The sequence below is a fragment of the Suncus etruscus genome, chromosome 9 (genome assembly GCF_024139225.1).
Source record: "Suncus etruscus isolate mSunEtr1 chromosome 9, mSunEtr1.pri.cur, whole genome shotgun sequence".
NCBI lineage: Eukaryota > Metazoa > Chordata > Mammalia > Eulipotyphla > Soricidae > Suncus > Suncus etruscus.
The window spans coordinates 8,138,267-8,164,677 of record NC_064856.1 but is presented as its reverse complement, the minus strand read 5'-3'; the positions used below and the strand labels follow the sequence as shown (position 1 = coordinate 8,164,677).

Below are 26,411 nucleotides of genomic sequence, written 5' to 3'. Positions count from 1 at the left end.
AATCCAGGCACCCCATATGGTCCCCTGTGCCTGCCAGGGGCGATTTCTGAGCATAGAGCCAGAAGTAACCTCTGAGTGCTGCCGGGTATGACCCAAAAACGAGGGGAAAAAAATGAATCCCCTAGTCCAATCTTCCATACAGTCTATTCCATAGTATAACAATCTTCAGAAGTAATCATTTAGAAGTCTTAAATTGTTTGTTTGTTTTTTAAAGTATAGGACACATGCAGCAGTGCTGAGGCTCCTCTCAGTACTTTTCAGGGTGGTACCAGGATTTTCATGTGGTACCAGGGATTCAACTTGGGGCTTCCCCCATGTGAAGCAAGTGCTCTAGCCCTTTGTGCTATGTCCTGGGCCCTGATGCTTTTAAATATATTCTTTTTTTTTAATTTTTTAATTTTGAATTATGAGAACAAAAGATGCAAAGAAAGAGAACAAGGTAAAGTTACAGTGGAAGGACAAACACCCATAACATAATTCTCAGAAGAAGTCCCCTTGCTGATATCTTTTTTTTTTTTGGGGGGGGGGTTGGGTCACACCCAGCAGTGCTCAGGGGTTATTCCTGGCTCCAGGCTCAGAAATTGCTCCTGGCAGGCACGGGGGACCATATGGGACGCCGGAATTCGAACCGATGACCTCCTGCATGAAAGGCAAATGCCTTACCTCCATGCTATCTCTCCGGCCCCTGCCCTTGCTGATATCTTAACTTTGAACTTTCAGCCAAAGAACATTAAGATAAATAAAACAGAATCCATGTACAATTACTTTGTCCCTCAAGTCCCCAGATTGTAACACATAATATTTCTTAACAGCACACAAAGCAATCTAAAGCCATAAAACTTGCGTAACTCCTTAAACATTAGGGGCATAGTATTTTTTACATTTCCATGTACATGCATATTAGCTTAAGTTAACCTCAAATTTTAAGTGGGTTTTTTTTTTAAGGATTAGAGTCAAAGGAGCACAGTAAAAACGGTGTTAGAGTAGCAATTGTTGTTTGCATAGGCCCACCAAAATAAGAGAGGCATGGAAAGGAATAACCTTGGCCTAAATACAAAGAGATCCTACCCCTAAATTAAATATATTCTTTCTAGAAGCTACCACCATATTGTAATATAATATGATTATATTATTCTCTTTTCTTTTCTTGTTTTGTTTTTGTTTCTGTTTCTGTTTTTGGGTCATGCCTGGTAGTGCTCAAAGGCTACTCCTGGCTCTACACTCAGAAATCGCTCCTGGCAGGCTCGGGGGACCATATGGGATGCTGGGATTCGAACCACTGTCCTTCTGCATGCCAGATAAATGCCTTGCCTCCATGCTATCTCTCCAGCCCAATTCTCTCTTTTCTAGGGGGGTTATCTCTCCAGTAGTATTTAGGGCAACTGGAGACCACTCCTGGTGATTCCTGGCCTGCTGCTGTTTAGCAATGTTGGGGCCACCAGGATCATTCCAACTGTGCTGGGGAATCATGGTTTGTCAGAAAATCAATCTGGGGCATCTGCATATTAGGCACGTACTCAATCCTCTGAGTTATGTCCCCAGCCCGTATCACTATTTTATTTATTTATTTTTGTTTCTTTTGGGGGGGGTCACACCCACTTTTTATTTTTTGGGTCATACCCGGCAGCACTCAGGGGTTACTCTGGCTCTATGCTCAGAAATCGCTTCTGGCAGGTGTAGAGGACCATATGGGATGCTGGGATCCAAACCACCATCCTTCCACATGCAAGGCAAACGTCCTACCCCCATGCTATCTCTCCAGCCCCCACAATTCTTTTTTTTTGTTTGTTTCATTTCTGTTTTGTTTTTCGGCCACACCAGGTGACTCTCAGGGGTTACACTGGCTATGCGCTCAGAAATCATTCCTGACTTGGGGACCATATGAAATGCCTGGGGATTGAACTGCGGTCTGTCCAAGGTTAGCATGCACAAGGCGGATGCCTTACCTCTAGCGCCACCTCTCTGGCCCCTTGATTTTTTTTTTTTCTTGTTTTTTGGGCCACAGTTGGTGGCACTCAGGGATCACTCCTGGCTCTGCGCTCAGAAATCACTCCTGGGAGGCTCGGGGAACCATATGGGATATGGGAATTGAACCTGCGTCCATCCTGGGTCAGCCACATGCAAGGTAAATACCCTACCATTGTGCTATACCTCTGGGCCCTATTTCTTTTTTTTTTTTTTTTTTTTTGGTTTTTGGGCCACACCCTGTGACGCTCAGGGGTTACTCCTGGCTATGCGCTCAGAAGTTGCTCCTGGCTTCTTGGGGGACCATATGGGACGCCGGGGGATCGAACCGCAGTCCGTGCGCAGACAAGGCAGGCACCTTAGCTCCAGCGCCACCGCCCGGCCCCTGGGCCCTATTTCTTGACTTATTGATTCAGAAATGAAACACTGGGGGCTGGAGAGAGAGCATGGAGGTAAGACGTTTGCCTTTTATGCAAAAGGTCATTGGTTCGAATCCCGGCATCCCATATGGTCTCCTGAGCCTGCCAGGAGCGATTTCTAAGCATAGAGCCAGGAGTAACCCCTGAGCACTGCCAGGTGTGACCCAAAACCAAAAAAAAAAAAAAAAAGAAAAAAGAAATGAAACACTGATTTGTTACAATCATTCCACATATGACACCCATCTTTTTTTTTTTAACAAATTAATGACAGCTGATGCTATAAGTTATGTTAAGTAAGCCACATCCAAATATGAGCAACCAGTATTATTTGCTTGCGTCATCATATTAATTTTGCATGCCACTCCTACCATATCTCAGTTTCTTATTTTCTTTTTCCATTCCCAGAGGGTAATGTCCCCTCTCCCTGAACCTATGCTGTGGGTAGGTCATCTAGGTGTAGTCCATGGAAGCATGTGGATGTCTGTGGTGGTGTTGTGAGCTGACCACGTCATCCTTCCCACTGCCCTAGATTCTTAACCTACTTATTAAATATTTACTGGGGAACAAGATGCAAAGAATACTGAAGGATACCAGTCTTTTCCATGTAAGTCAACATATCTGATACACTTTATAAGAGGTTTTGGGCTGTCCCTTTTAAATTCAAATAATTTTTTGGGAGGTTGGAGCGATAACACAGTTAGTAGGGCATTTGCCTTGCACATGGTTGACCTGGATTTAATCCCTAGTATCCCATATGGTCCCCTGAGTCTGCCAGGAGTATTTCTGAAGTGCAGATACAAATAATCCTTGAGTGTCACTGGGTGTGACCCCCCCCAAAAAAGAAAAAAAATTTTTTTTGGTGAGGCCACATTTAGCAGATACCCCAGGGAATGATCAAGGTCACTCCTTGGGGCCCTAGGGGACCGACCACTAAGTGTCAAGGCTCCAGCATATAATGACATATTATATTATATAATATATCATAATAATATATAATACAATATATGATATAATATTAATATAATATAATAATAGCTCTAGCCATTTGAGATATCTTATTGGGCCACCTTTCACTGCTCTTAAATAGTTCTAAAATTATAAGAAAACAAGTAACAGTCAATAAGACTTACACTTCCTCCATCCATTCCAGAGACCAGGGGGTGGGTTGATAAGTGAATGAGAATGTATGAAAAATGCTTAGAATACAGTGCAATGAAGTTTGAGTCAGTCTATGATCCTAGAGGAATAGAGTAGAACTGTGAACTCAGAAGTAAGAAAGGAAACGAAGGACAGATTGGAGCCCCTCCTCATAAAAAGACAAACTAAATTTGAAAATTAGATCTTTTAATTTGTTTTGGATTTTTGGGGAATCATTTTGTTCAGGGGCTATTCCTGGCTCTGTGCTCAAGAATGACCCTTGGTAATCATCAGGGAACATATGCTGGGGGATCAAACCAGGGTCATGGCAGACACAGATGCATGCTCAAGGCAAGTGCTTTACTTCCTGAACTATCTATCCAGTCCCAATGGAAGTAAGTCTAAAACAATAATTACTGTCTATTCCAAGTCTTTCAACTTGCTCCACGGTCCCTGGGGAGTTACTGTCAGCTTCACAATGTATGATAATGACCAGGTCCACATTATGGTACCTCTATAAAAGCAGCTCAGTGACAAAAAAAGAAACAAGCAGAGTGCTTTTTATGTATACCTTATATTTCATGGTGAAAAATCCATCTCCTCCAATGCCCTCAAGTGCAAAGGCCTGTACAACTGGCCACTTCTCCACAACAAACATATCAAATATCTGCAAGTGACCTAGAGGAATCAAGTAAAACAACATGTATCAAATACCATCCTGAATTATAGCAGGGTAAAGCTGATCTAATGTAGATGGACAGATATAATTTCTTACAAGATCACTAAGGTCTCATCTAGCAAAATAAAAATGAAACAGATAAAGTGCTTCAATATTAAGCCCAGAAATACAAAATGAAAGCCAGGGGCCAGAGCGGTGGTGCAAGCAGTAGGGCACCTGCTTTGCATGCACTGGCCTATGACAGACTGAAGTTAGATCCCCCCAGCATCCCATATGACACCCAAGCCAGGAGCGATTTCTGAGCGCATAGCCAGGAGTAACCCCTGAGCGTCACCAGATGTGGCCCAAAAACCAAAAAAAGAAAAGAAAGAAAGCCAAGGGAAATTCAACCTATAAATAAGTTATATAAGTTCAGATTTCCCTACAGTTTACTTTGACATTCTTGTTTAATAAATAAATAAACAAACAAATAAATAGTGGTCTTTTATCTGACTTGCATCACTAAATGGATATAATTATTAACAGACTGAAAGTTGGCTCATCTCTCATAAGAAACAAAGCCAAGGGCCGGAGAGATAGCACAGTGGTAGAGTGTTTGCCAATCTAGGACAGACAGTGGTAGGAATCCCAGCATCCCATATAATCCCGAGCCTGCCAGGCTCTGAGCACTTAGCTAGGAGTAACCTTTGGGCACTGCCGAATGTGACCCAAAAACAAAAAAAAAAAAAAAGAAAAGAAAAGAAACAAAGCCAATCAACTTCCTCAAGGTAAAATTAGCAAATTAAAATTTTTTCCTTTCTTGTAATAATAGTATTATATTGTATAAAAAGAAAAAAAGAAAAAAGAAAAAAACAACACTACTAAACTTGATTTTACTTTAGATTTTTTTGTTTGTTTCTTTTTGGGTGACATCCAGCGGGGCTCACTCAGAGGTTACTCCTGGCTCTGTGCTCAGAAATGGCTCCTGGCAGGCTCGGGGGACCAATGGGACACTGGGAATCAAACCCGGGCCATTCCCGGGTTGGCCATATGCAAGGCAAATGCCCTACATACTGTGCTATTGCTCTAGCCTTTTACTTTATTTATTGTTTTTTGGTGGGGCCACACCCGGTAACACTCGGGTTACTCCTGGCTATGCGCGCAGAAATCACTCCTGGCTTGGGGGACCATACGGGACCCAGAGAATCAAACCATGATTTGTCCTAGGTTAGTGCATGCAAGGCAGATGCCCTGCTGCTTGTGCCACTGCTCCAAGCTCTATGTTTTTAAAATATAATTGTATTTCGTTTATTTCTTGGCTTTTGGGCCACCACTGGTAATATTCAGAATTTATACTTGGTTCAGTGCTCAGGGATCATTCCTGGTAGTGCTTGGGGGACCATATATGATACTAGGGATGGAACCTGAATCTACCACCTGCAAGGCAAGTGCCTTAACTGCTATACTGTCTCTCTTACACCTACACACAATTTTGAACCTCATGGTCAGCATAATTTTGATACTGTTTGCTATTACAGGGGCCTCACATATATACACTGACACAATAACTGGTAAAGACTAAATGACAGCTCTGGAAAACCTCTCCTGGCATGCTATGTTTTCAAAGAAAATTCATTATGGGACCAGAGAGATAGCATGGAGGTAAGGCGTTTGCCTTTCATGCAGGAGGTCATCGGTTCGAATCCTGGTGTCCCATATGGACCCCCGTGCCTGCCAGGAGCAATTTCTGAGCCTGGAGCCAGGAATAACCCCTGAGCACTGCCGGGTGTGACCCAAAAACCACAAAAAAAAAAAAAAAAAAAAAGAAAAGAAAAGAAAATTCATTATGAACTGAATATGAATATCATAGGAAAGTCTCCAAATTTCATTCTGACTGGTCCTTTGCATTTACTAACAACAATCTCCTAGTCACATACCTCCACCTGAAAAAAGGGGCAATGGATTCTCATGATGAGTTACCTTGGGAGCTGTACGGAATGCCAATTCTACTACAGTCTCGAGTCATGTCCACAAAGCTAGCAATTTTAAATTCTTCTGCAGCTTCCTCATCTTCATACTAGAGGAAAATTGACAAGAAAGCAGGCTTAAATAGATATCACAGCAAATCCTGTTATTTTCACTGTGTTATTTTTATAATTCAGCATGGTCCCAGGTGATAGTCACAGAAGATGCATCCAATAAGGTGCTCCAAAAGCCAATTTTTCCACTCTTATCAGAGTCACAGACAGTGGAACTGTGAAGAATGCCTTGGCAAAACTAGGGCCAATGAAGAATAATGTCATAGTCTCATAGTTGTGCTAGGTGCTTTTAAGGCCACCAAGCCTTCTTCCAGGCCTCAATAAATCAATGTTTGTATGTCTAGTCAGAAAAAAAAACTGTTATGCTGTTAGTTATCTCAGACAACATTCAAAAGTAAATTAAAATGAATTGGAGACCCAAATGCAAAAGTCAGACATTGCCCTCAAAAATCCTTAAAACAGGGGGTGGGTAGGTGGGTGGGTAGGTGGGTGGGTGGGTAGGTAGGTAGGTAGGTAGGTAGGTAGGTAGAAAGGTAGGTAGGTAGGAAGGTAGGTAGGAAGGTAGGTAGGTAGGTAAGTAGGTAGATAGATAGACAGACAGACAGATTAGATAGATGATAGATGATAGATAGATAGATAGATAGACAGATAGATAGATAGATAGATAGCATGGAGGGTGTTTGTCATGCATGTAGAAGGACAATGGTTGGAATCCCAGCATACCATATGGTCCCACAAGCCTGCCAGGAGAGATTTCTGAATGTAGAGGCATGAGTAACCCCTGAGTACTGCCGGGTGTGATCCAAAAACCAAAAAAAAAAAAAAAAAAATCCTTAAAACAGGGGTCAAAGCGATAGCATGGCAGTAGGGCATTTGCCTTGCATGCGGCCAACCCTGGATGAATCCCGGTTGATTCCCAGCATCCCATATGGTCCCCACGAGCCTGTCAAAAGCAATGTCTGAGCACAGAGCCAGGAATAACCCTTGAGCACCGCCAGGTGTGGCCCCAAAACAAAGCAAACAAAAATCCTTAAAACAGTCACACAGAAAAAGGGTTGAGCTCTTCATCAATATCAGGTCTCAATTTCTATAAAATCCTAATTGTAGGGGCTGGAGAGATTGCATGAAGATAGGATGCATGCAGAAGGATGGGTGGTTCAAATCCCGGCATCCCAGACAGTCCCCTGAGCCTGCCAGGAACGATTTCTGAGTATAGAGCCAGGAGTAATCCCTGAGTACTGCTGGGTGTGACCCAAAAACCAAAAAAAAAAAAAAAAAAAATCCTAATTGTAAAACCCTGACTTGATGTCTAGCCAAAATCCTGAAAAGGGTTCAAAAGATCACAGAAACAAATACCAAGAAATACAAACAGATATCACAAAGCTTTCAAATTCTTAGGAACATTCCTGGAGAGAATGGGTCCCTGCTGATTATAGAGAGCGGAGTTGGGAGACAGATTCACAAACCTAGTACTGGGTTCCATTTTGAAAAGTTCCTTTTGTCTCTTTTCAGGAATGTAATGCATCTAACATGGTGGCCTCATCAATGAGGCATGAAGCATTCCATTTAAATACCTCTTTTGTGTAACCACATCCTGCAATGTGATTTTTCATTTATTTATTTTTTTGTCTTGTTTTTGGACCACATCAGGCAGTGCTCAGGGGTAACTCCTGGGCTGCTCAGAAGTCGATCCTGGCAGGCTTGGAGGACCATATGAGATGCTGGGAAAACCACCGTCCATCCTGGGTTGGCCACATGCAAGGCAAATGACCTACTGCTGTGCTATCTCTCCAGCCCTTGTGATTTTTCTTTTTAGAAGCTTCACCACAAGCACACACTTAGAGTAGAGATACCTATCCAGTTTTTCTTTCCTCACCTCATTTTCAGTCATGCAGTGGAAATGCAGATTTCTCCAATGCGCCACATAAGGTAAGAGATAGCGATAGTTTACAGGATTACAGTATAGATGAACACTATCTGATTTTATTAATATAATTATATCTGTAAGAAAAAGAAAAGCAAACACAGGAATGTAAAAGGCATTTCCTCTTCTGCCCATGCAATTAGTGAAATCATTAAAATTACTTCCCAATGCAAAAGAAACTAAATTAAAAATTATCTAGTTAAGGCCATGCGCTTCAGTGACTGTAGACAACCAAGAAATAAACAGCTGACGGTATCCTGGTCTCCTGAGCTACTCCTCCCATGTGGTCTTCTAGTCAGGCAGTACAGACACAATGTAATGCAAATGACTATCATTCTGTGTGTTTTACAATGCACCAGTCAACTCCATGGTACAGTGCATTTCACTGCAAAGGTAAATATCACATGGAGCTCTACCAGCTCAAGCCATGGAGAAAGAAGCCACACTTAGCAGGGCCACACTGCAGATTCCCCTGCAGGTACCAGTATCTAAAGCAGTGCTTCGCAAAGTGGGTCTCACTGCCTCCAATCAGGGTTGGAGGTGCTAGCCTTGAGTGCAATTCAGGGGGACAGTTCTGGTTATTCAGGGCCGGAGACATAGCATGGAGGTAAGGCGTTTGCCTTGCATGCAGAAGGTCGATGGTTTGAATCCCAGCATCCCATATGGTCCCTTGAGCCTGCCAGGAGCTATTTCTGAGTGTAGTCAGGAGTAACCCAAGTGCTGCTGGTTGTGACCCAAAAACCAAAAAAAAAGGAAGAAAGTTCTGGTTATTCAATAAAATTAGATTTGCAGGGTGGGGGGAGGGATGTGTGCTGAGCAATTATTTTTCTCCTAGAAATGAGACAGGAGAGCAAATATGACTGGGATCCCCTGGTCTAAAGCTTTCAACTGCCAGCAATCTGGCTCTAGACAGTCATGGGCCTGAGATCATTGTTTGCTTGGGGGAGGTTACTGTGTACTGGATGAACTCTGTGACACAGGAAAGGTGGAAGGAAGGAAGGAAGTAGAGACAAGTCAACTTGTCTTCTATAAATAGGCCAGCAATTCAGATAGAAGAAATGTTGGTGGGTGAAATAAAGTAATTCCAAGGGTGCAAATAGAGCAAAATAAGTTAACTAAAGCATGGTCTGGGGCAAGAATATGAAAGTGTTTGAATACTGAGAAAGAAAGTAGCCCTGAATCCAGAAGAAAAGCAGGTCAGAACAGCTCCTGAGAAACCTGGGCCATCAGGCTTCCCTTGATGGAAAGCTATTGCAGAAATGAGAGAGGACATCTAGGGCAATGCCCACACAGGCAAGCAATGTGACTAATATAAAATCTATAGTAGGCCAGATGAATGCTCAACCACCTACCTTGCTGAGAGGCCACACCAGACTGGCCCTTTAAGTTGCAAGGGCTCCACAGCTAATCAGATCCAAGCTTCTCTGGGAAGCACCAAGGGAGTTGATTGACAGTAAAGTCTCATATGCATGCCTGAGTCAGTGCAATAGGGGTGAAGTAGGAGCCTCCTCATTCCCTTTACACTGTGCTCCTCACACAGGCTCTCTAAGAACCCTGCCAACCACAGGCCAACAGTCTGAGAAGGATGTCACAAGAAAAAGTGGGAGGGATTCCTGCATAGACTGTACTCTACACTATGTGGAACATACTTATAAGAATCAGAATCCAATCAAAGAAATAATGCAACAATGAGGAAGCTAATTAAACTGCTAATTAAGCAGTATCAGAATATCCCAGGCTTGATGTCAAGAACTAGGAACAAAGTCTGGCCCGAAGAGATAGCACAGCGGCGTTTGCCTTGCAAGCAGCCGATCCAGGACCAAAGGTGGATGGTTCGAATCCCGGTGTCCCATCTGGTCCCCAGTGCCTGCCAGGAGCTATTTCTGAGCAGGCAGCCAGGAGTAACCCCTGAGCACCGCTGGGTGTGGCCCCCCCCCAAAAAAAAACCAAAAAGAAAAAAAAAGGAACAAAGTCTGGCAGAGTATCCAGTCAACTCAAAAAAGAAAAGTGTCCTGACATGGGATAAATTATGTAAACAATTTTTGTGTTAATTTCAATAAAAAGAGCACAGGAATAAAACCTGATATTTTACTTATATTGTATAACAAGCTAATCAAACTGAGCATGGAGGATTAAGTATAATAAAACAATTCTTTACTAAGGTTTCTATGTCTTTTTTAAATTTTTTTGAAAGTAAAAAATTTTTTGTTTTTGCTTCTGAGCCACACTTACTGCTAAAAGGGATCATTCTTGGCTAGGTTGGGGAACCATATATGGTGCTGGGGATTGAACCCATGTTGGCAATGTGCAAGGCAAGCATTCTACTGGTTGTACTATTTGTTGGGTCCCTGTAAATACTTTTTTTTGTGTGTGTGTGTGGCTTTTTGGGTCACACCCGGCAGTGCTCAGGGGTTACTCCTGGCTCCATGCTCAGAAATTGCTCCTGGCAGGCACAGGGGACCATATGGGATGCCGGGATTCGAACCGATGACCTTCTGCATGAAAGGCAAATGCCTTACCTCCATGCTATCTCTCCGGCCCCTCTGTAAATACTTTTTAAAGCTATCTTTAAAAGAAATCCTATGTGTTGGCATATTTTCCTCATATAATTAAGAAAAAGAGGGCTGGAGAAATAGCACAGCGGTAAGGCGTTTGCCTTGCAAGTAGCCAGACAATGGTTCAAATCTGAGCATCCCATATGGTTCCCCTGAGCCTGCCAGGAGTGATTTCTGAGTGTAGAGCCAGGAGTAACCCTGAGCACTACCGGGTGTGACCCAAAAACCAAAAAAAAAAAAAAAAAAAAAAAAAGAAAGAAAGAAATAGAAATGTGGAAGCAAAACTCTGGTGACTCAGCTTTGTAAGTACTTAAGACACGAACATGAGTTCACTGACAGAAAGAGCTCAAAGGGCTGAAGCATACATTTGGCAGTGAAACTGCTGAATTCAATCACCAAAGAAACCACATGGGCTCCCAGCACTGCTGGTTCTGAGTAGCATTGCATCACTGAGTCCTTGCACTCAACCATCCCATCAGACTGCAGAGCTAGACTAAAAAGCAACAAGAATGGCCCTCTGGCCCCTAAAAATGCACAGGAGCCACACCCACAAGTAGAATTCATTAATTTCTAAGAAACTGCTTCTCTTAGGACCCAGTCTGCCAGCTGAGTAGACTTTGTGAATATACTTTCATAATTTCAGTATTGAAATAGTCTTAGCAACCCTATCTGCAGTGAAATATGTGGCTGGTATAAGCACCTGTCCTTATGACTCTCTAAAGCCAAGATGAATTCTTTCCAAGTCAGTAGATGCTATAAGCATAAGAAAAGTTGATTAGTGGGGCCGGAGAGATAGCATGGAGGTAAGGCATTTGCTTGCATACAGAAGGACGGTGGTTAGAATCCCGGCATCCCATATGGTCCCCCGAGCCTGCTAGGAGCAATTTCTGAGCGTAAAGCCTGCTAGGAGCAATTTCTGAGCGTAAAGCCAGGAGTAGCCCCAAAGAAAAGTTTGTTTGTTTTGGGATTTCCCAGATAGTACTCCAAGGTTGTGCTCACTTCAGCAGCACATATACAAATAGTACTCAAAGGTTACTTGAGGTTACTACTGCCACTATCCAGGCCAGCTGTGATGATGTAGCAGTTTAATGTGCAGGTCATTGATGCTTGGGTCAACAAGGCCACATCCTGAGGTGCAGGAGGAGGAGGGGCATGCAAACTCAGGACCCAGTTCTAGGAGGTAGCTTTCAGCCCCAGAAAAGATAAAATTTTTGTTTGTTTGTTTGTTTGTTTTTTTGGTTTTTGGGTCACATCTGACAGTGCTCAGGAGTTACTACTGGCTCTACACTCAGAAATCGCTCGGGGAAGGCTCAGGGGATCATATGGGATGCCAGGATTCGAACCACTGACCTTCTGCATGCAAGGCAAATGTCTTACCTCCATGCTATCTCTCCAGCCTCAAGATAAATTATTTTTTGGTTTTTGGGTCACACCCAGCAGTGTTCAGGGGTTACTCCTGGCTACACTCAGAAATCGCCCCCGGCAGGCTTGGGGTACCATATGGGATGCCGGGATTAGAACCAACATCCTTCTGCATGCAAGGCAAATGCCTTACCGCTGTGCTATCTCTCCGGCCCCAAGATAAATTTTTTAAATCAAAATAACACTAAATTTAAATTTAAAAAAAATGTTAACTGAGGAGATAATTTCTTTTTTTTTTTTTGTTATTTTATTAATTATTATTTATTTAACAAGTTCTTTCTTTTTTTTTTTTTTTTTTTGTTTTTGGGCCACACCCGGCAGTGCTCAGGGGTTACTCCTGGCTGTCTGCTCAGAAATAGCTCCTGGCAGGCACGGGGGACCATATGGGACACCGGGATTCGAACCAACCACCTTTGGTCCTGGATCGGCTGCTTGCAAGGCAAACGCCGCTGTGCTATCTCTCCAGGCCCTGAGGAGATAATTTCAATATGCTTTTTCTACAATTTTTTAGATTGGTTTGTGGGTCATATCTGGCCTCGTTCAGGAGTTACTATGTTCAGAAATTGCTCCTGGCAGGCTCGAGGGATCATATGGAATGCCAGGATTCAAATCACCGTCCTTCTGCATGAAGGCAAACATTGTACCACCATGCTCTCTCTGGCCCCTCTACATTTCTTTTGAGAAATTTTTTTTTTCAATTACACTATCAAGGGCTTTATCATGGAAGAATTTTCACATACACTAGACTTGGGTTCCTCAGCCTCAGCCTCAGGACAACTCAAAAGCAGATCATTCTCTGCTGTGGGGTTGTAGTGTGTAGTGCCCCTGTAGTGACAGTCTTCAGCATTCAGAGATGTGGCTCAGAGATAGTGTATGCTTTACATATATGAGGCCTGGGCTTTATTCCTAGCACCAAAACAAAACAAATACATCTTTAACAATGCCATACGTGGGGCCGGGTAGGTGGCGCTGGAGGTAAGGTGTCTGCCTTGCAAGCGCTAGCCAAGGAAGGACCGCAGTTCGATCCCCCGGTGTCCCATATGGTCCCCCCAAGCCAGGGGCGATTTCTGAGCACATAGCCAGGAGTAACCCCTGAGCGTCAAACGGGTGTGGCCCAAAAACCAAAACAAAAAACAAAAAAAAAAACAATGCCATACGTTCCCTAAGGGATCAAAATGCCCTCACTCTAGCTGAGAACCATTGTACCAAATCAACAAAAAATAATTTTAACAGATGTTTGCTTTCATGTGTATCCTGACTGCTTTATAAGAGCTGTCCAGTTTGGTCTGTCAGTTCCTGCATCTCCTAACCCATCTGGCAGACAAGCCCTGAAGCAAAAACTGTGGTACCAGAAATAGCTCCTGAGTCATCAGCCCACAGGTGCAGTGACACAGGCCAAGGGGCTCTGAGTTGTGGAAGAGGGACTGTAAAGCAGAAAGACTGAACTGTAATCACAGGCAGTGTGTCACACGAAAATCATTCCCAAAGACATAGCAGAGGGGCCGGGCGGTGGCGCTGGAGGTAAGGTGCCTGCCTTGCCTGCGCTAGCCTAGGACGGACCGTGGTTCGATCCCCCGGCGTCCCATATGGTCCCCCAAGAAGCCAGGAGCAACTTCTGAGCGCATAGCCAGGAGTAACCCCTGAGCGTCACAGGGTGTGGCCCAAAAAAAAAAAAAAAAGACATAGCAGAACAAAGGACCTTTATCCTAAACTGAAGATCCACAAGAAGTCTTCCTTGTACCCTACAGGCTCCTTCTTGACTCTGAACATGTGCTTGCACAGGACAACAGCACATGAACTGAACTCACAAACTGGCAATTGGCCAAGAATACATAATGCCAAACACTGATATTTAGTTTTTCCTTTAAAGCTGATTTTCCATATACTCCAATATATTCTGCAAACTACCAGTCTCGTCATCCAGCAGGTGACCAATAGAAGCCTAATTACTTAATAGTCCTTACTTAAATAATCTTTATGGAAGAAAGACTGTTTTCACCAATAAAAAAAGAAAACATTTTCTAAGACTTTAGGTTATTTTGAATTTGATCATATTCTCTCATAGAAGCCTAATGAAATAAGGATCCAAAGAAATAAATCATCTCATTCTCCTCTCACATGGAGTTTTGCAATATATACTTACCATCTAGAACTTCTTCAGAAAATCCTGTTTTCTCAAAATCACTGGTATTCTGATTGTACAAACCAAACAGGAGATAGTTTGCCAGCTCTCTACAGCCCTCATTGTACCTGCTATCAATTCCTGCAAGGCAAAGAAGGTGGCAATCAGCTGTACGCAAATAAATAAACCCCTGCTCACTAAAGCCCTGAACAAAGCTGTTCACATTTTTATTTTGGTGGGCACAATGTTATACTCAGCCAATACCCTATATCTCAATGCCAATATCCTTCCATTTCTGATCTATAGTAGACCCTTCCTTCCCATCCACTCTCAAACTTGATCATCTCAATGTTATCGAAACCCAAAGGTTTGTTCTAGGCTATTGTGGAGTCTTCGGCTTCGTTTTTGTTTGTTTGTTTGGGGAGTTGTGCCACATCCATCGATGCTCAGGGGTTCCTCCTGGCTCTGTGCTCTGAAATCACACCTGGCAGGTTTGGGGGACCATATGGATGCCAGGGATCGAACTCAGGTCTGTCCTGAGGTCAGTTGCCTGCAAGGCAAACACGTTGCCACTGTGCTATCACTCTGGACCCTGAATTTGGTTTTGTTTTGTTTTTTTTTATAAAGCATGAGTGAGATCATTCACTGATTTGGTTTCTTTTGTTGTTTTTTTTTTGTTTTGCTTTGTTTTGTTTTTGGGTCACACCCGGCAGAGCTCATGAATTATTCCTGGCTCTGCACTCAGAAATTGCTATTGGCAGGCTTAAAAGGACCATATGGAATGCCGGGATTAAAACCACCTTCTGTCCTGAGTTGGCTGCATGCAAGCAAAATGCCCTACCGCTGTGCTATATCTCCAGTCCCATGACAATATTTATTAAGCACTATATAGCAAGAATAAGTGATGCCCTAGTAAAATCTATCTTATCAGTTAAGTTTAAACAACTAACATCAACAGATCTCATTTTGCATGATTCAAAATATCAATATATGCTAGTATGCTAAAGTGCAAGGCAAATGTCCTGCCTGCTGTGCTATCATTCAGGCCCCTAATAATTTTTTTTGGGAGGGAGGGCAAACCCAATGATGCTCAGGTGTTACTCCTGGCTATGCACTCAGAAATTGCTCCTGGCTTAGGGGACCATATGGGATGCCGGGGGATCAAACTTCGGTCCATCCTAGGCTAGCACGGGCAAGGCAGACACCTTACCACTGGTGCCACCGCTCCGACCCCGATTTCATCTTTTCTTAAGACCAAGTAGTAGTATTCCGCTGTGTCTAGTGATCACTTGGGGGCAGAGGGATAGTATAGTGGCTAAAGTGCTTGACTTGCACACAGCTGACCCTGGTCCAATTCCCAGCAATACAGATGGTCCCCTGAGTCCTTCCAGAAGTGATCCATGAGCAGAGAGCCAGGAGTATGACCTCAGTCTACTCATGGTGTAGCCCAAAAAACAAAACAAAACAAAAACCAACCAAATCAGGGCTGAAGGATTCAGTGCTGAAGGATACAGTTTTACTTTGCTCCTGAATTGCTAAGAATACCAAGACCACTTTGGTGGGATCGAGTATCCCAGGAGACATCAAGAAGTGCTTAGGGGCCACCATAGCTATGCTTTGTGATGCTCAGTGGCCATATGGCAATGGAGATCAAACTAAAATCAACCACATGCAATACATGCACTTTAACCCCGTACTATCTCTCTGATCCTACCCTGCCTGTTTTTAATAGGTTAGGTCATAACTAACAAAAATAATAATTATAATACAATAACAAACTGGAAGGTCTTTTTCAAAAGTAAATTCACAGAAGAGTCTCCATCTGCATGATAGCTGCAGCTGGAGAGAGAATACATTATTGTTTGGTGTTTGAGAAATTCAGACACACAAACTGTGTCTCTATGGAGAGTAACCAAGCTCAAGACTGAGTACGTGAAGCTGGAATTCAAAATCCAAACTTGTCTAGCTACAGATTGTGTGTTTTTAACCACACTGCAAACTGTCCTTCATAAATTTAAATACAAGTGTTGTGAAGTAAAAATAAAAAACTTACCATTTCTGAGGAAGGTCAAAAAAGTAACTGGTACACTTTGCTTCTGAGAAGAAACTGGGTGTTGATGGACAATTTGACCTAACAATTGCACTTTTTTACTTTTTTCGTGTTTTTTTTTTTTGTTTGTTTGTTTGTTTTTTTTTGGTTTTTGGGCCACACCTGGCGTTGCTCAGGGGTTTAATCCTGGCTGTCTGCTCAGAATTAGCTCCTGGCAGGCACGAGGGACCATATGGGACACTGGGATTCGAACCAACCACCTTTGGTCCTGGATCGGCTGCTTGCAAGGCAAACGCCACTGTGATCTCTCTCCCCGGGCCCTTTTTTCGTGTTTTTAGGTCACACCTAGTGACTGATTTACTTCTGGTCTGTGCTCAAAGATATACCCTGGCAGGCTAGAGGGACCTTATAAGGTTAAGGGATCAAAAGTTGATTGCCTGCAAGGCCACACTATACTAATACAATAACCCACAATTCCACTTTAATGACTCAATACTTTGATTAAATTATTATGGACATAAACAAAGGTTAGAAAAAAGGGAGATAATATGGTGTAGGAAAAAATTAAAATATATTCTTTTTTGAGGGGCCAGAGAGATAGCACAGTGGTAAGACGTTTGTCGTGCACACAGCCAACCCAGGACGGAAGATGGTTTGAATCCCAGCATCCCATATGGTCCCCCGAGCCTGGCAGGAGCAATTTCTGAGAGCTCAGGAGCCAGGAGTAACTCCTGAGTGCTGCCAGGTGTGATCCAAAAAAAAAAATAATAATAACCTGTAGTGAGCACAGAAGTGCAGAGGGCTTCTCTTCATTGTATTTTTAGCCCCCTAGGGTATATACCTAGGGTTGCTCAATTCTTAGTTTCTTGAGAAATGTCCATGTTGTTTTCAAAAAAAAAAGCTGTTCCAATTGACATTCCCACCAGTGACTAAGAGTCCCTTTCTCCTTGCATCTGTACCAGCATTGATTGTTCTTGTTCTTTATGATGTGTGCCAGTCTCTGTAGTGTGAGAGGAAACCTTGTTGTTTGGATTTGAATCCACCTGATGATAATGATGTGGAACATTCTTTCATGTGCCTTTTGGTCACCTATAATATGGCCATCTTCATTCTTTGAGGAAGTTCCTTTCATCTCTTCTTCCCATTTTTGGATGGAATTAGATTTTTTTTCTTGCCTTAAATATCTTAGATGTCACCTTTACATATCACCCTTATCAGAGGGTGAATAGTTTCTCCTGATCTGTGGGTTATTTGTATCCTGATTACCATTTTCTTTCAGGTGCAAAAGCTTCTTAGTTTAATACAGTCCCATTTGTTTATCTTTGCTCCTACTTGTTTGGTCAGAGGTGTTTCATCCTTGAAAATGCCTTTAGTTTCAATGTCAGGGAGAGTTTTGCCTCTATATTTTCCTCTATGTACTTTATGTTTTCAGGTCTGAGATCAGGGTATTTAATCAATTTTGCTTTGACTTTTGTGCATAGCATTAAAGAGGTCTGAGTTCATTTTTTTTTTTTTGCATGCAGTTGACCAGTTTTCCCAATATGCTTGAAGAGATTTTCCTTGCTGTACTTCATATTTCTTGCCCCTTTATTAAATATTAATTGATCATAAACCTGAAGGCCTTTCTCAGGATATTCAAATCTATTCCATTGATATGATATATATATCTTTATTCCAACACTATGCTATTTTAATTACTGCCACATTATAGTACAGTTTGAATTTGGGGAAAATTATGCCTCTCCAAAGCAAGGTATATTCTAAAGTAAAAATTTTAAATTTAGGACAAGGGAAATGGCTCAAAGGAAAATAAAGCAAATGCTTTGCATGCTAGATCTCTGAATTCAATCCCTGGTACCACACAGTTCTTATAATCATACTGGGTACAACCCCAATCACCCAGCTGGGAGTAGTCCCTGAGCATCACCAAGTGTGGTCCCCAAAATAAAAGCAAATTAAAAAATTTTTTTTTATTTTTTTAGTTTTGGGAAAATACCCAGTGATGCTCAGGGATTACTCCTGGCCATGTACTCAGAAATTACTCCTGGCTTGGGGGACGATATGGGTCACGGGAGGGGGGGGAAGAGAGGGGGGAGGGGGAAGGAGGGATAGAACCGTGGTCCATCCTAGGTCAGCCTCGTGCAAGGTAAACGCCCTACTGCTGCGCCACCACTCTGGCCCCTAATTAAAATTTTTAATAGGCCCAAAGAGATAGCACAGTGGTAAGGCATTTGCCTTGCATGTGGCTAACTGACACGGGACGGACCTGGTTCAATTCCTGGCATCCCACATGGTAACCCTGAACTTGCCAAAAACAATTTCTGAGCACAGAGCCAGGAGTAACCCGAGCATTACCAGGTGTGGCCCAAAAAAACAATCAATAAACTGCTTTAAAATTTTTTTCAAGGAGATTGTTAATACTATTCCTTGTCTAGTCTCTTTAAAGTGCAATGAAATAACATGAGCAAAATGCCAGCTCTGTAGAAATATTCCTTGTTACTGATGTCCCACCTGACCACAATAATACCAGCAGATGTCTAGAGGAAAAAAGCTTGTCTCAAAATGATACTATCAATAGTGTCTTTCCCATAAATTTCTGCTGCTACAGCCTTGATTCCCACCCTTGTTAAAACATTGACCAAGAGGCTGGAGCAAAACTATAGCCAGTAGGGCATTATATGCAACTGACCAGTGTTTGAGCCCCTACACCCTACACCACATATAACACAGGAGCAGTCCATGAGTGCAGAGCCAGAAACAACCAAGATTGCTCTCCCACCCAAACCCCAAACCCCTCAAAAAACACTTACCTAGGATGCAGAGGATCCCATCAGGCTGAGACTTGCTGCTTTGGGTCAGGATACTTTGAACCTGGCGGAGTCGGCTGCAGCTGCAAAGAACAGAAAACAGGCTCCTGAATGCTACTCACAAAGGTATGAAGAGAAGGAACTGGTCCTTCACTGGTTTGGGTATCAGTACCACTGATGGGAAGTATTTTATTATTACACATCATTGATCTGAAGACCACATCTTTTTTTTTTTTTTTTTTGGTTTTTGGGCCATACCCGGTAATGCTCAGGGGTTACTCCTGGCTATGTGCTCAGAAGTTGCTCCTGGCTTGGGGGATCATATGGGATACCGGGGGATCGAACTGGGTCCGTCCAAGGCTAGCGCAGGCAAGGCAGGCACCTTACCTTTAGCGCCACCGCCCGGCCCCTAGACCACATCTTAACTGCTGATTACAAACTGGATGGTCAAGGGCTCTCTGACTCAGGTGACAACAGTACCAAAGGCCTGGCCAATGCTGGACTAAACTTGGATCTCATCAATGACTTGGATCTCATCAATGACTCAAACAACCTCTAATTATTTCTTTTTGCTTTTTGGGCCACATCTGGTGACGCTCAGGGGTTAGTCCTGGTTATGCACTCAGAAATCACTCCTGGCTTGGAGGACCCATATGGGACGCTGGGGGATTGAACCATGGCACATCCTAGGCTAGCATGTGCAAGTCAAACACCCTACCGCTTACGCCATCGCTCTGGCCCTCTAATTCTTTCTTTCTTTTTTTTTTTTTTTTTTTTTTTTGGTTTTTGGGTCACACCCGGCAGCGCTCAGGGGTTACTCCTTGGCTCTAAGCTCAGAAATCACTCCTGGCAGGCTCGGGGGACCATATGGGATGCTGGAATTCAAACCATTGTCCTTCTGCATGCAAGGCAAGTGTCCTACCTCCATGCTATCTCTTCGGCCCCTTTAATTATTTCTTAATTTTGAGGATCATCAAAAAAATTTTTGCACTTAACTCATGCTAACTGATCTGCCTCATACTATCAAAAACAAAACCAGGACAATCTCATAAGTATCCTCAAGAGTATCAACAAAGGGTACATGTTCCCAATTCTGTTCACACCTATTACTCCTTTAATTTTAAGTATCTCTCAAGTCTTCAAGAATGAGGAGAGGCATCCCCAACATTATTAAAACATTTAAGAATCTCCATGCTTGGGGCCAGAACAATAGCACAGTGGGTAGGAGGTTTGCCTTACACAAGGCCGACTTGCGACTGCCCCAGGTTCAATCCCCAGCATCCCATATGGTCCCCAGAGCCTGCCAGGAGCGGTCTCAGAACAGAGCCAGGAGTAAACATTAAGGGTCACTGGGTGTGGTCCCAAAACCAAAAACAAAACCAATAAAAAAAAAAACCTCCATTCTCTCCATACCAACCCTTTCTTCTATGGAGAGGTCCTAGAGAGGTGCTCAATTACCTGCTGGAAAGATCCTTCCAGGGCACATCTTCCGACACTCCTGAGAGTTCTGGGATCTGCCTCTCTACTTCAAACCTCAGTCCTTCCCCTCACTCAATCGACTACAAAAAGCAACCCTTTATATACCCAAGCAACAGTGTTTCCAGTCATATAACACTACTTCCCCTCCCTGGTTTCCTTGTCCCTTCACCCATATTCTTCCTGATAATCTAATACCCAAAGTCACATAGTCCATGACTTAATTATAACTAACTTCCCTCAAAATACTCACAATTTTCTACCTACTACAAAAGCCGAATGACTGTACTCCCTCAAGAAAGACCTTTACAGGGGCTGAAGAGACAACATGGAGGTAGGGTGTTTGCCTTACATACAGAAGGATGGTGGTTCGAATCCCGGCATCCCATAGAGTACCCCGAGCCTGCCAGGAGCAATTTCTGAACATAGAGCCAGGAGTAACCCCTGAGCTGCAAGGTGTGACCCCCCCAAAAAAAAATGGGGGGGGGCAGAGAGATAGCATGGAGGTAAGGCGTTTGCCTTTCATGCAGAAGGTCATCAGTTTGAATCCGGCTTCCCATATAGTCCCCCGTGCCTGCCAGGAGCAATTTCTGAGCATGGAGCCAGGAGTTTCCCCTGAGCACTGCTAGGTGTGACCCAAAAAACCACAAAACACACACACACACACACACACACACACAGCAAAAACCAAAAAAAAAAAAAAAAAAAAAAGAAATAGAGAGACCTTAACAAACTAATACTGATCATGGAAGTAGATTTAAAAATGCTTAACAAAATATTAACAAACCGAACTCAACAGCATTTAAAAAGAATTATAAAATAACATGGGGCCGGAGAGACAGCATGGAGGTAAGGCGTTTTTGCTCTGCGTCCAGAAGGATGGTGGTTCGAATCCTGGCATCCCATATGGTCCCCCGTGCCTGCCAGGGGCGATCTCTGAGCGTAGAGCCAGGTGATCCCCGAGTGCTGCTGGGTGTGACCCCCCCCCAAAAAAAAAAAGAATTTTAAAACATGACTCAGATGGGTTTGACCCTGGTATGTAAGTCTAATGCTTTACTGGTTAAATCTATAAAATATTAATAGGTAAAAAAGAGAAACTACTATTTACATTAGCCATATGATACCAAAATATTAGGTAAAATTCAACATTTAATTCACTAGAAAACTAGGAATTGATGAGTTTCTGCATTTTGACAAAAGCATCATAGAGAGCACTACAAACGAAATTTGAGATTATAGTTAAAGTAACAGGGATAGTAAAGACTTTTTTCCCCAGAAAATATGAATTTTTGGAAAACTATATCCACATGCAAAATAATGGATTGGATCACTGATAAAATATAAATAAAATTTAACTCAAACTCAAGTCAAAATGGAAGACCTGAATATAAACCTAAAACTCTTAAGACTTTGAGAAGAAAACAAAGAGCAGTGGCACAAGCGGTAAGGTGTCTGCCTTGCCCGAGCTAGCCTAGGACGGGTTGAATCCCCGAAGTCTCAGATGGTCCCCCAAGCCAGGAGCGATTTCTGAGTATTCCCCCCACCCAAATAAAACAAAGAGACAAAGAGGAATAGCTTCATAAAATAGGATTTGACACTGTTCTTGCAACATCCATCTTCCTTCCAACACACAAAAAGACAACATTTTAAAAAGTATGTAAATCTGGGGCCGGGCGGTGGCGCTAGAGGTAAGGTGCCTGCCTTGCCAGCGCTAGCCTAGGACGGACCACGGTTCGATCCCCGGTGTCCCATATGGTCCCCCAAGCCAGGAGCGACTTCTGAGCACATAGCCAGGAGTAACCCCTGAGCATTACCGGGTGTGGCCCAAAAACCAAAAAAAAAAAAAAAAAAAAAAAAAAAAGTATGTAAATCTGGGGCCTACTTAATAGCACAGTGGCTACAGACTTTGCTTTGCACAAGGCCAACTCAGGACCAACCCGATTCAATCCCTGGTATCCCAGATGGTCCCCAGTCTGCAAGGAGTGATTTCTGAGCTCAGAGCTAGAAGTAACCAACCCCTGAGGCCACCAGGTGTAGCCCAATCCCCCTAAAAATGTATGTAAATTAAAGTTACCCAAAAACAAAGGACACATTTGGGACACAGGACACACTTCATGAAAAGATAAACCAAATAAATTTAAAAATATAATAATTGTGGAGCCAGAGTTTGCCTTGCACACGACCAACCCAGGATGGACCTGGGTTCAATCCCGAGAGTCCCATATGGTCCCCCAAGCCAGAAGCGATTTCTGAGCGCATAGCCAGGAGTTACCCCTGAGCGTCACTGGGTGTGGCTCCAAAACAAACCAAAAAATGTGAGGCTAATATCAGAGGCTAATAAACAGAATAGAGAAAAAAATGGTTTTATTTTCTCTAATTTTTTCTATTATTTCTCTAGCAATGGGGAGCCAGAGTGATAACATAGCGGGTAGGGTATTTGCCTTGCATGTGGCTGGCCTGGGTTCAAGCTCTGGCATCCCATATGGTCTCCATCCCTGCCAGGAGTAACTGCTGAGTGCAGAGCTAGTAGTATTCCCTGAGCATTGCTTGGTGTGGCCCAAAAAAACAAAAACAAAAAACAGAAAAGAAAAAAGAGGCCGGAGAGATAGCAAAGCAGTTGGGCGTTTACCTTGCGCATGGCCAATCCATGACAGATGGTGGTTCGATTCCTGACATCCCACATGGTCCCCTGAGCCTGCCAGGAGTGATTTCTGAGCACATAACTAGGAGTAACCCCGAGCGACACCAGGTGTGACCCAAAAACAAAACAAAACAAAAAGAAAAGCAATGGGCTTAAATATTTTTCCAAAGAAGATATACAAATGGACAGTAAGTGCAAGAAAACATGGTCAACAGACTTATCATTAAATCACGAATTCATTAGTGATTGCATTAGAAATGCAAATGAAATACCACAAGGAAACACCACTCCCATATAAATTAGGGCTGTTACTAACAACAACAAAACCACCCCAAAATAACAAGTGGTTAGTGAAGACAGAGATAATCAGGACTCTTGTATGTTGGTTGTGGGAATGTAAAATAACACAGTTGCCAGGGAAAACAGTATAGTAGCTTCTTAAAAAATTAAAAAATTAAAAATATAGAAGAGAAAAAAAAATTAAAAATTGCGGGGCCCGGAGAGATAGCATGGAGGTAAGGCATTTGTCTTTCATGCAGAAGGTCATTGGTTCAAATCCTGACATCCCATATGGTTCTCTAAACCTGCCAGAAGTGATTTCTTTTTTTTTTTTTTTGGTTTTTGGGCCACACCCGGTAACGCTCAGGGGTTACTCCTGGCTATGCGCTCAGAAGTCGCTCCTGGCTTGGGGGACCATATGGGACGCCGGGGGATCGAACCGCGGTCCGTCTCCTAGGCTAGCGCAGGTAAGGCAGGCACCTTACCTCCAGCGCCACCGCCCGGCCCAAGAAGTGATTTCTGAGCGTGGAGCCAGGAGTAACCCCTGAGCGCTGCCAGGTGTGACCCACCCCCCCAAAAAAAATTAAAAATTGGGGCTGGAGAGATAGTGTGGAGGTAGGGCATTTGCCTTGCATGCAGGATGGTGGTTTGAATCCCGGCATCCCATATGGTCCCCCGAGCCTGCCAGGACCAATTTCTGAACAGCGATTTCTGAGTGTAGAGCCAGGATTAACCCCTGAGCGCTGCTGGGTGTGAACCAAAAACAAAAACAAAAAAAATTAAAATTTGGGTTGGAGGGGCCAGAGAGATAGCATGGAGGTAAGGCATTTGCCTTGCATCCAGAAGGTCGGTGGTTTGAATCCTGACATCCCATATGGTCCCCTGAGCCTGCCAGAAGCGATTTCTGAGCATAGACCAGGAGTAACACCTGAGCACTTCTAGGTGTGATCCAAAAAAAAAAAAAAAATTTTGGGCTGGAGTGATAGCAAAGTGATAGGGCGTTTGCCTTCATGCAGATGACCTGGGATGGACCCGAATTCAATCTCATATGGTCCCCCAAACCTTCCAGGAGTGATTTCTGAACACAGAGCCAAGAGTAACCCCTGAAACAGCCGAGTGTGGCCCAAAAACAGAAACAAAAAATTAATTAATTAAAAATAAATAAAAAAAATAAAGGGGCTGGAGTAGTAGCACAGCAAGTAAGGCTGTCACCTGAGCCTGCCAGGAGAAATTTCTGAGCACAGAGCCAGAAGTAACCCCAGAGTGCCTCCAGTTCCAGTTATGGCCCCAAAACAAAAAAATTAAAAATATGGGGCCGGGGGGCCGGAGAGATAGTACGGAGGTAAGGAGTTTGCCTTTCACGCAGGAGGTCATCAGTTCGAATCCCAGAGTCCCATATGGTCCCCCGTGCCTGCCAGGAGCAATTTCTGAGCGTGGAGCCAGAAATAACCCCTGAGCACTGCCGGGTGTGACCCAAAAACCACCACCACCAAAAAAAAAAAAATATATATATATATATATAAAATATATATAAAATATATATAAAATATATATAAAATATATATATAATATATATAATATATATATATAAATATATATAAAAATATATATATAATATATAAAATATATATATATATATATAAAATACGGGGCCGGAGCGGTAGTGTTAGAGGTAAGGTGTCTGCCTTGCAAGTGCTAGCCTAGGACGGACCATGGCTCCCCTAAAGCCAGGAGCAATTTCTGAGCATATAGCCAGGAGTAACCCCTGAGCATCAAACAGGTGTGGTCCAATAAAACCAAAAAAACAACAACAAAATTAAAAATAGAATACACCCCACACACAAACAAATTGAAAGCAAGAATTCAGAGAGAAATTATATACCTGTGTTCATAGCAGCCTTATTAGTGATAGTCAAAAGGCAGAGTAACCTGTATCTATTCTAAGCATCTACTTTTTTTTTTTTGGTTTTTGGTTTTTGGGCCACACCCGGCGGTGCTCAGGGGTTACTCCTGGCTGTCTGCTCAGAAATAGCTCCTGGCAGGCACGGGGGACCCTATGGGACACCGGGATTCGAACCAACCACCTTTGGTCCTGGATCGGCTGCTTGCAAACGGGCCCCTAAGTATCTACTTTCAATGGAATATTATCGTATGGAAAGCCCTGGATTTGATTCCTTGCACTGTCCCACCAAATGACCTCCCAAGAATAGAACCAGGAGTAAGCAGCCCCTGAACACTGCTGGGTGTAGCTGCAAAATCAAACAAAAACAGGCAAACATCATGAGTCGTGAGGGAAAAACTGAATATGAAATATGAATATAGTGAGGAATATTGATAATTTTATGACATTATGGTTTATGTAGTAGTACAGCCTCTTAACAGACGAGTGAGGAAATATTTAAAGTGAAGTGTGATAATGCCTGCAATTTACTTGAAAAAGGTTTTACATAAAATAAAAATAAAGGTAATGCAGGGCCAGAGCAATGCACAGTAGGTAGGGCATTTGCCTTGCACATGCTGACTTGGGATATAAGCACAGCATTCCAGTTGGTCCCCTCAGTCTGCCAGGAGTGATTCTTGAGTGCAGAGCCAAGAGTAACCCCTGAGCACTGCCAGGTATGGCCCAACCCCCCCAAATAAATAAAGGTGATGCATATTATGATACATGTAATTTTTCTTGAATCTAAGTGGTTTATGTAATTTTATTATGTTTTTTCTCTCTATTGTCTGCTATTTTAATAAGAAATCTGGGGAGCAAGTAAGGGAGACATATGGAGTAACTTAGGATTTTACCAAAATAATCATGATTAAAGAAAGATGATTTTTTTTTTTTTTTTTTTTTTTGGTTTTTGGGCCACACCCGGTGACGCTCAGGGGTTACTCCTGGCTATGCGCTCAGAAGTCGCTCCTGGCTTGG

The 26,411-nt window shown here is 43.0% G+C and overlaps 1 protein-coding gene across 1 annotated transcript in view; it reads right to left on the bottom strand.

Moving 5' to 3' along the window:
• The window catches only part of DNAAF9 (dynein axonemal assembly factor 9), a 144,523-nt gene that overhangs the window by 95,385 nt on the left and 22,727 nt on the right, over positions 1 to 26,411 (bottom strand). The window contains exons 4-8 of the mRNA XM_049779489.1: positions 19,102 to 19,181; positions 14,263 to 14,382; positions 8,095 to 8,219; positions 6,160 to 6,256; positions 4,093 to 4,199 (exon numbers count right to left, since the gene is read on the bottom strand). Coding sequence (XP_049635446.1) covers positions 4,093 to 4,199; positions 6,160 to 6,256; positions 8,095 to 8,219; positions 14,263 to 14,382; positions 19,102 to 19,181 — 529 coding nt within the window. The remainder of the gene's footprint in view (positions 1 to 4,092; positions 4,200 to 6,159; positions 6,257 to 8,094; positions 8,220 to 14,262; positions 14,383 to 19,101; positions 19,182 to 26,411) is intronic.